The following is a 9,830-nucleotide window of genomic DNA, read 5'->3' as shown; positions in this document are numbered from 1 at the left end:
GGGGGGGGGGGGGGGGGGGGGGGGGAGAGATGCTACGTAAGCATGTGTACACGATGACAGCAGTGCGTGTTATTCTTCTTGCAGTAGTACTGGGACAGAGTAGTAGTATCAGGTAGTAGACTTATCAAGCAGTCGCATCAAACTAAATAACTTTGATTCAACGGCGACTTGTATTTTGTTGAGCCGACTAGTTTTGATAGAATGTATTATCCAGTTTGAGATAAATTCTACTTATCACGTCACTGTATGAGAAACAGTGAAAGTAGTTCACACTAAACGTAACCTTTCAGGTGGAACATAAACCAATAAGGTGTCAGCTTCAAATACAGTAACAGAAAAGTACAGTACAGGAACGTGGTCATCGGTCAAAAGGAGACACTCGGGTACCGCAGTACCGAGTCTCACTACCCACAAGGCCATGCGGTCGTCGGGCGCCAGGCTGAACACCACCTTCCCCAGCGCGGCCGTCCCCGCGTTGGGGCCGTGGGCGAGGGAGGCCAGCGTTCGGGGCTCCAGGCTCCCCACGCGGCCCGCGGGGGACCGGAACTGAGGGGAGGAGCAGGGCCCCAGGGAGGAGGTGCTGAGGCTGGACAGCATGGTCCGCAACCGCCGCGCCTTCACCTTCCCCTGCGGAGGTAAGAGCGGGGACGTCTTCAGACACGGCGCTCTGCCGCCCCCTAGCGGCCGCGGGTTGGCGGTGCAAGCCCTAGCGCCGTTGCACTGACACACATTACTTTATCCGTTTCTTTTTCTGTTACCATTGCTCTGCTCAAGATAATGGAAATAATAATGAAATACAAGTAGAAAATATACAAACACAAAAAGTAGTTGGCTGATAATGTAGCAAATGTTGAATGGAGAAATGTAGTTCTTTAAGAGCACTGTTCAAACTTTAACACCGCCAGAGGGATCAGATGTTCCTTCGCCTTTGACTGCTACAACAGAAAAACATCTGGTGGGTTAGAGCATATGTTTATGCGTTTATACTCTAACCACCCGGATGTTTTCCACTAATGGCCGCACTAATGACACTGCCATGAAGATAAGATAAGATAAGATAAGATAAGCCTTTATTGTCTCCCTGAGGAGAAGTTAGTCTTGGGCATTGGAGAGAGCATTAGTGCTCACCTGGTGAACAGGTGTGTGTGTGCGGGGGGGCGGGGCCAGTCTCACCTTGTTCTCCATGAGCTCCGTGACCTTCCCCAGGTACTCCAGCAGCTGGCGTTCCCGCTCCGGAGGCTCCGCCCACCCGGGGTCCAGCGCGGCCGCCCGGGCGTAGCCGCCCAGCGCCGAGCCGAACATCTCCTCGTACTGGAACAGCGTGGCGCGGTTGAAGTGCAGCTCGGGGTAGGAGGAGGCCATGCGGTCCACCTTCTCCTGCCGACCCAGAGGTCAGGGGGTCAAAGGTCAGGGGTCAGATTGTGTTCATCACATGGCCACTGATTTGGTACTTACAGACTGTGAGTAGTCACTCAGTGTTTGGTACTTACAGACTGTGAGTAGTCACTCAGGGCTTGGTACTTACAGACTGTGAGTAGTCACTCAGGGCTTGGTACTTACAGACTGTGAGTAGTCACTCAGGGCTTGGTACTTACAGACTGTGAGTAGTCACTCAGTGTTTGGTACTTACAGACTGTGAGTAGTCACTCAGGGTTTGGTACTTACAGACTGTGAGTAGTCACTCAGTGCTTGGTACTTACAGACTGTGAGTAGTCACTCAGGGCTTGGTACTTACAGACTGTGCGTAGGCACTCAGGGCTTGCTGGGACATCTGTGGGTTCTGTCCGCAGGTGAAGAACAGCGACACATAGGCGTTACCCAGGATGTCTGTTAAAGGAAACGAGGGATGAAGCTTGGCTGAAGGTTGTGTACGGGCTCTGTCAGAGTCCGGGTGTGTGAACCGGCCGGGACTACTCACACCAGGAGGTCCCGTCGGTGACGTCCATCTGCACGGCCTGCCGCGCCATGTCCACGCTCTCCATCACCCGCTTCCCCTGCTCCTCACCGGGCCCCGGGGGCAGCTGGCGCAGCACCATGGACAGGTTCCTCAGGGACACCTTGTTCTTACTCTGGAGAGAGAGAGAGAGAGACCTTGTTCTTACTCTGGAGAGAGAGAGAGAGAGAGAGAGACCTTGTTCTTACTCTGGAGAGAGAGAGAGAGAGACCTTGTTCTTACTCTGGAGGGAGAGAGAGAGAGACCTTGTTCTTACTCTGGAGAGAGAGAGAGAGAGACCTTGTTCTTACTCTGGAGGGAGAGAGAGAGAGACCTTGTTCTTACTCTGGAGGGAGAGAGAGAGAGACCTTGTTCTTACTCTGGAGAGAGAGAGAGAGAGAGAGAGAGACCTTGTTCTTACTCTGGAGAGAGAGAGAGAGAGAGAGACCTTGTTCTTACTCTGGAGAGAGAGAGAGAGAGACCTTGTTCTTACTCTGGAGGGAGAGAGAGAGAGACCTTGTTCTTACTCTGGAGAGAGAGAGAGAGAGACCTTGTTCTTACTCTGGAGGGAGAGAGAGAGAGACCTTGTTCTTACTCTGGAGAGAGAGAGAGACACCTTGTTCTTACTCTGGGGGGGATTAATGGCGAATCAATGGTCAATAACATTGGACATACATTTGAACATACATTTTTTTTAAGACACGTCATCTTACTTCCTGTGTGAGCGTCATGTGACCCGTGTGAGCGCCATGTGACCCGTGTGAGCGTCATGTGACCCGTGTGAGCGTCATGTGACCCGTGTGAGCGTCATGTGACCCCCACCTGCTGCAGCGCCCCGGTGAAGCAGTTCCTGGCGGCCACCAGGTCGGCCTTCTTCCAGTACTGCTCCCCCAGCGTGTTCCAGCCCTCCACCAGGCCGGGCTCCAGCTTCACGGCGCGGGACAGGCTCTCCTCGGCCGGCCCGCTGAACTCCGGGGCCACGTTCAGACAGCGGCCCTTCTGCAGCAGGAACTCCGCCTTGTGTTTGAAGCGCTCTGGGCGGGACAGCCACAGCAATCAGGTGGGTTGTTGTTATTATACATTTATGTTACGTCTTTCTCCCTTTATTTTGTGTTTGTTTTTTTTTGCGGCCGGGACAGCGAAGAGAGGAAGGAACGTCGGAATCAAACCCGTGTCTGGGACAGGTGACATGAGACATCACCGACATGACAATATTGACTCGGTGAACTGAACTGGTAAACTGACTGCATTTATAGGGCGCCTTTCTAACCAGTGGCCGCTCAATACTGGTAAAAAATAAATAAATAAGCGCTGTACAATTTCGCCCAACATTCCATCCATTCGTTCACACCCCGACGGCGGAGTCAGCCACGCAGGGCGACAGCCAGCGGGTCAGGAGCAGTCAGGGTGAGGCGTCTCGCTCAGGGGACACCTCCACACTCAAACTAGGAGGAGGAGCCGGGGAATCGAACCAGCAAACTCCCGGTGACCAGCCTCCCCACTCCACCTCCTGAGCCACATTGCCCCCTCCTATCATCATCCGGTCTGAAACAGGCCCTCTCTGGTCCAGGTGTGGGTGATGCTGTGTTTGATGGCGTAGCAGAGTAGTGACTGACTTACCTTCTTTCTCCTCCAGCGTCTGGAGGGCCCGTCTCATCCTCTGCGCCACCTCGCCCTGCTTCTTCCCCGCCTCGCTCTCGCTGTGAGTCTCGAAATAACAATCTCGGAATTTATAAACCTCGTCCACCAGCTCCTGTGGGGGGCAGGAGCAAACAACGCGTTGTTCAGAGAAAGAGAGGACACCGGCTTGAGGAAGGTGATGGAAGGGGTGGGGTCGGCGGGGATGGGTGGGGTCTCAATGAGGACGTTAAGACGACTCTGATACAAAGCGGTCTAGGCACACACAGATAAACTAACCGCTCTGGTCAGGCCTCAAGTGAGTAAAACCAAGACAACACGTCTGATGGACAGGAGGGTTGTGATGCGGTTGTTAAAGGTGAAACGATGCAGCACCACACAACAAATCAGACGCTGCATCCAACATAAAACCGACCAGTCTGCACACGCGTCTCGTATCGGTGAGGTGAGGGGGGGGGGGGATCACCTTCAGGGAGAGCAGCTCCTCCTGGTCCGGGGTGGGCTCCGCCATGTTTCGGCTGCTGGGAGAGGAGGATGAAGAGGAGGAGGAGAGGAGGAGGAGGACTGGACCAGAACACCTGCAGGAACAAAGGGAGCCTAGAGCAGCGCGCCGCGGGTCATGCGTTCAGATCCCGCTCAGCGTGACGTCCTACAGAGGTTCAAACGAACCCATCGCCCTCAGACAGCTCTGTAGACACCGGAGGAGGGAGAGGTGGACGTCTGACGGCCGGATGATCTGTCGTCCGAGCGATGGGCTGAAGCGGAAGTCCACATGTGTGTCCCTCCGCGTAATAGTTCCGTCCGTCATTATGTTCCGCTTTACAAACCACTCCATCTGGCTTCGTAATGTGAAGTAATAACGTGAAACACCCAGTGTGAACGATGTACGTGGTATAAATATAATATAAATAACAATATAATCCGTTCAGGTGCGTCAAAGGGGGAGGAACCAAAAAATGATCATGTAGGAACCTTAGTCCTGGTGTTCCGGTAGGACGTGTTTGACGGTCGCACCGCACATCCATTCTTCCTCGGGCGGGTTGCGGCTTGTAAACCTACAGGCAACAACAACCGTCTTCCCGGTGTCGTCCAGTACTGTTATTAAAACCTTGATGCCCGGTCGGGATGTCGGACACATGGAGCAACATCCAGGCGCACAAGAAGCAGCTGGACTCGCTGCGAGAGAGGGTGCAGCGGCGGCGGAGGGACCCGGGGCAGCTCGGGGCGGGAGGCGGTGAGGAGACTCGTATACACTGATCAATAACAGCCCCTTTATTTATGAACCACTCTCCTGCTCTCAATACGTCATGTGGTGATATCCTGGGGCCTCCTCAATTCAATTGTATTGTATTTGTCACACACACACACACACACACACACACACACACACACACACACACACACACACACGGATCTTGATAAGGAACGCAGAGTGGGGGATCCCTCCTTCCAGGGATGGTCTGCAGAGTATTTGCGCGCCATACAGGCAGAACATTATAAACGGGTGATGGGGGGCCGGCTGTTAAACCGAGAGGAGAGTCCAAGTATCTGGTCGCAGTCACCGCAACACGCTGGAACAGACAGAGAACAGAGATAATGAATCAGAAGGGAGAAGTGCATACTGGGAACGTAGACTGCTGTAGACTACTGCTGTTTACTGATCAATAACAGCGCTTTTATTTATCAATCACTGTCCTGCTCTCCATAAGTCCCGGGGTCAAATGTAACGTGTGATTCATGTAACGTGTGATTCATGTAACGTGTGATTCATGTAACGTGTGATTCATGTAACGTGTGATTCATGGAACGTGTGATTCATGTAACGTGTGATTCATGTAACCTGTGTCTCATGTGACGTGTGATTCATGTAACGTGTGTCTCATGTGACCTGTGATTCATGTAACATGTGACGTGTGATTCATGTGACGTGTGACTCATGTGACGTGTGATTCATGTAACGTGTGATTCATGTAACGTGTGATTCATGTGACGTGTGATTCATGTAACGTGTGATTCATGTGACGTGTGATTCATGTGACGTGTGATTCATGTGTGATTCATGTGACGTGTGATTCATGTGACGTGTGATTCATGTAACCTGTGACTCATGTGACGTGTGATTCATGTAACGTGTGATTCATGTGACGAGTGATTCATGTGACTCATGTGACGTGTGACTCATGTGACGTGTGTCAGAGGCCGGAGCGAGCGGTGAGGGCGCCGCGGCCCGGAGCGACAGCCCCGCCCCCGCCGCCCCCGGCCCCCTGGGGGGGGGCAGCCAGCGGCCCCCCGACCCCGAGCTGGAGAAGAGGCTGCTGGGATACCTGTCGGACCTCAGCCTGTCCCTGCCCACAGAGTCCCTGTCCATCACCGCCGACCTCAGCAGTGTAAGAGCGTTGAGATCTGTTCTTCTGATCAGGGATCCACCGATATGGATTTACTTTCATCAGCCTTAGCCCATGACCGATATTCTTGAGCCGATACTGCTTTTGCTCGCTCAATTGACAACATAAAAAATGACACAATGCCCATAACAAATGTTTCAAGTCTCAATTTAAAAAAGGAACATTTATTAAACTGTCTGTAACTCATGCTGGGAAAAAATTAAAAATGGCGAAAAAACTCTGCCGATGCACGTAAAGAACCCGATTATGGGCGGATGTATCGGTGGGTCACTAGCTCTGACCCAGAGGTCCTCATGCTGTTCTGTCTTCCACGTGGACAGGCCGACGCCCCGGTCACCCACAGCTGCATCCAGAGCCTGCTCCTCAAGTTCTCCGCCCAGGAGCTGATCGAGGTGCGGCAGCCCTCGCTGGGCTCCTCCTCCTCCTCCAGCACCTCCTCCTCCTCCTCCTCCTCCTCCTCCTCCACGCTGGTCATCTCCGTGGACCACACCAAGCTCTGGGCCATGACGGGCCCGGCGGGCGCGGCCCAGCGCGGCGCCGGCGGCGTCAAGAGGAAGGCCGAGGACCCGGCGCACCTCAAGCGGCCCCCCGGCTCCTCGCCGGCGCTCCCGGCCCCGCCCTCGCCGCCGCACACCTCCTCCATCTCCCTGGCCCCCGCCCCCTCCTCGCTGCAGATGGCGGGCGGGTCCTCGGGGGGTGGGGCGGACAAGAAGAGCCGGGCGGGGAAGGGGCCGTCGTCCCACCTGGACATGGAGATAGAGAGCCTGCTGAACCAGCAGTCCACCAAGGAGCAGCAGAGCAAGAAGGTGAGGAGGACCACCGTCATCATGATAGAGATAGAGATAGAGATAGAGCCTGCTGAACCAGCAGTCCACCAAGGAGCAGCAGAGCAAGAAGGTGAGGAGGACCACCGTCATCATGATAGAGATAGAGATAGAGAGCCTGCTGAACCAGCAGTCCACCAAGGAGCAGCAGAGCAAGAAGGTGAGGAGGACCACCGTCATCATGATAGAGATAGAGATAGAGATAGAGATAGAGAGCCTGCTGAACCAGCAGTCCACCAAGGAGCAGCAGAGCAAGAAGGTGAGGAGGACCACCGTCATCATGATCATCATCATGATCATCATCATCATCATGATGTGAAAGGATGGGGGGGTCATGATGATGATGGTGATGATGGGGGGGTGATGATGACGATGTGAAATGATGGGGGGGTGGGGGGGGGGGGTGACGATGAAGATGGTCACGGCAGCTCTGCCCGTACAGTCAGTATGTTTTCTCTACTGTTGATAAAGTTTAGATTCAGCTTTACCTTTACATTTTAACCATTATGTTAAGGGAATCTATATTACTACTATTACTTATTACTTAAGGGAATCTATAACTACTATTTATGGTCTTATCTTTTAGCACTCAATGCTAGTTTTATGCTCATGTGTTACAACAGCCAAAACAACGTGGGGTGAAGGAAACATGGACTCACTCACTCACTCACTCACTCACTCACTCACTCACTCACTCACTCACTCACTCACTCACTCACTCACTCACTCACTCACTCACTCACCCACTCACTCACCCACTGTGTGTGTAGGTGAGCAGGGAGATCCTGGAGCTGCTCAACACCAGCACGGCCAAGGAGCAGTCCATCGTGGAGAAGTTCCGTTCCCGCGGCCCGCGCTCAGGTCCAGGAGTTCTGCGACTTCGGGACCAAGGAGGAGTGCATGCGCTCCGGCTACGCCCCCCAGCCCTGCACCAAGCTGCACTTCCGGTCAGTGTCCCCCCCCCCACCCCCCGTCTGTCTGTCCCCCGTCTGTCTGTCAGTCTGTCCGTCGATGAAGCTCACTATGCAGCCCTTTATTAGGGTCCGGGCAGCTAAGCTGCCGGGAACCTATTGTATTCCTAGGACTTCTTTCTTCTTCTTCTTCTTCTTCTTCTTCTTCTTTCTTCTTCCAAGGAAGTCATACTTCCCATGGGTGAAAACTCACCAAACTTTGCACAAAGGTCCAGTCCCATGCCAGATTCACTCAACTCCAAGGACATGTGCCCCCCCCTCCTAGGGGGGGCACAATAAGCGTTTAAATTTAAAACTTAAAAAATTCCTACCAAACCAACGGTAGATGCTACAGTGTTGAAACTTCACCACAATGTAGCCTCAATACTGCTGAAACTTTAGTCCACTTAAACTCATTGACAAATTATGAAGTCCATCACTCTGTTTTTTTCAATAACTGTAAAACTTTTAAAATGTATCTCCTCCACAATTTTTGCTCAATTGTCACCAAACTTGGTACAGAGCATCTCCAGACCGTCCTCAACAAAACTTGTTTCTCGGATTTTTGATTAAGCAAAAATTGATCCTACAGTGCATGAAAACGTATGACTGTAAACAGTACTGTAAACGTATACCATCAAATTCTTGATAAATACATTTTCAATCTTCCTGAAAAAAATTGAGAATATTCTGGAGTCATGGTTGATGAAGTTTGGCAAATATCAGAATTTTATCTCAAAAACTGAATTTTTGAGAACATTTTGAATTCTGCTCTCATGGGAACAACTGCAGCCAATGTGAGAGTGGAATTTTTAAACATCATATTTTCTCTTATGAAGCAAAACACTTATCATTAAAAACAAATCACCAACATTTCCATGCTGTCAAGATGCAATTTATGTATTATCAGATTTTTGTTTAGATGACTGAATTTCTGAAATTTTGACTGCACGACAGTGAATGGCTTACTCAATTTGTGAAGCCACTGTTGAAACGCCACTTGCCAATTAGCCAATTAGCTCAGTGCGATAGACAATGGTCTTTGGTTCCAGAGGTTGTGGGTTCAATCCTCAACTGGTGCAAATTGAACATTATAAGGTCAACTGTCCTGTCTTCCTATTCTCCTGTTTGTTGCTCAGAATTTGCCAAAATTATCCCGGACCCGACCCATTGCTGCGCAGCAGCTATAATTGATGTTGTAACTTCATCAATGGTGTTTATGTAGTAAACATGTTTTTATTGGCCTCTCCACTCCTCTCCTCTCCTTCCTCTCCTCTCCTTTTTTTTCCTCTCCTCTCTTCCTCTCCTCTCCTCTCTTCTCTTCCTCTCCTCTCCTCTCTTCTCTTCCTCTCCTCTCCTCTCTCCTCTTCTCTTCCTCTCCTCCTCTCTTCTCTTCCTCTCTCCTCTCTCCTCTCTCCTCCTCTCCTCTCTCCTCTCTCCTCTCCTCTCTTCCTCTCCTCCTCTCCTCTCCTCTCTTCCTCTCCTCTCCTCTCTTCTCCTCTCTCCTCTCTTCCTCTCCTCTCCTCTCTCCTCTCCTCCCATCAGGCGTATCATCAACAAGCACACAGATGAGAGTCTTGGCGACTGCTCCTTCCTCAACACCTGCTTCCACATGGACACCTGCAAGTACGTCCACTACGAGATCGACAGCCCCCCCGAGACGGAGGGCGGGCTGCTGGGGCCCCAGGGCGGGGCCGCCGAGCTGGGCCTGCACCCCGACGACCCCGACAGCAACGTGGGCAAGCTGTTCCCCTCGCAGGTGAGCCTAGCCCCTAACCCTCCGGGGCCTTCCCTCTTATTCATTTAAGAAGTCAATCACTGAAACAAACACGCCCAAACTCTGTGAGGGTTGAATAACGGCTCGTGGCTCAGGAGGTAGAGCGGGTCGGCTGGTAACCAGAAGGTCGCTGGTTGGATCCCCGGCTCCTCCTCCTCCTAGCGGAGTGTGGAGGTGTCCCTGAGCGAGACGCCTCACCCTGACTGCTCCTGACCCGCTGGCTGTCGCCCTGCGTGGCTGACTCCTCTGTCGGGGTGTGAACGTGTGCCAGCTTGTCAAGAGCAGTTAGTGTCTCACTCAGGG

General features: G+C 52.4%; 2 protein-coding genes across 2 annotated transcripts; one reads left to right on the top strand and one right to left on the bottom strand.

Moving 5' to 3' along the window:
- Positions 1 to 283: 283 nt before the first annotated feature.
- Positions 284 to 4,354, bottom strand: LOC311375709 (tetratricopeptide repeat protein 5-like; the record flags this gene model as incomplete). Its single annotated transcript, XM_084490772.1, has 7 exons — positions 4,038 to 4,354; positions 3,554 to 3,686; positions 2,756 to 2,967; positions 1,919 to 2,069; positions 1,736 to 1,827; positions 1,174 to 1,377; positions 284 to 627 (listed from the first exon to the last, which is right to left on the bottom strand). Coding segments are annotated over exons 1-7 (1,181 nt in total), but the record flags the coding sequence as incomplete, so codon positions are not given.
- Positions 4,355 to 4,610: 256 nt separating this feature from the next.
- On the top strand, positions 4,611 to 9,509 carry mettl3 (methyltransferase like 3; the record flags this gene model as incomplete). The annotated part of the gene is given in 6 exon segments (XM_084490771.1): positions 4,611 to 4,805; positions 5,768 to 5,958; positions 6,297 to 6,782; positions 7,571 to 7,651; positions 7,653 to 7,747; positions 9,296 to 9,509. Coding segments are annotated over 6 exon segments (1,176 nt in total), but the record flags the coding sequence as incomplete, so codon positions are not given.
- Positions 9,510 to 9,830: the final 321 nt, after the last annotated feature.

This window comes from Micromesistius poutassou (genome assembly GCF_964030765.1).
Source record: "Micromesistius poutassou genome assembly, contig: SCAFFOLD_1740, whole genome shotgun sequence".
Classification (NCBI taxonomy): domain Eukaryota; kingdom Metazoa; phylum Chordata; class Actinopteri; order Gadiformes; family Gadidae; genus Micromesistius; species Micromesistius poutassou.
Note: the sequence above shows the minus strand (reverse complement) of the source record. Positions and strands in the feature narration are given on the sequence as shown.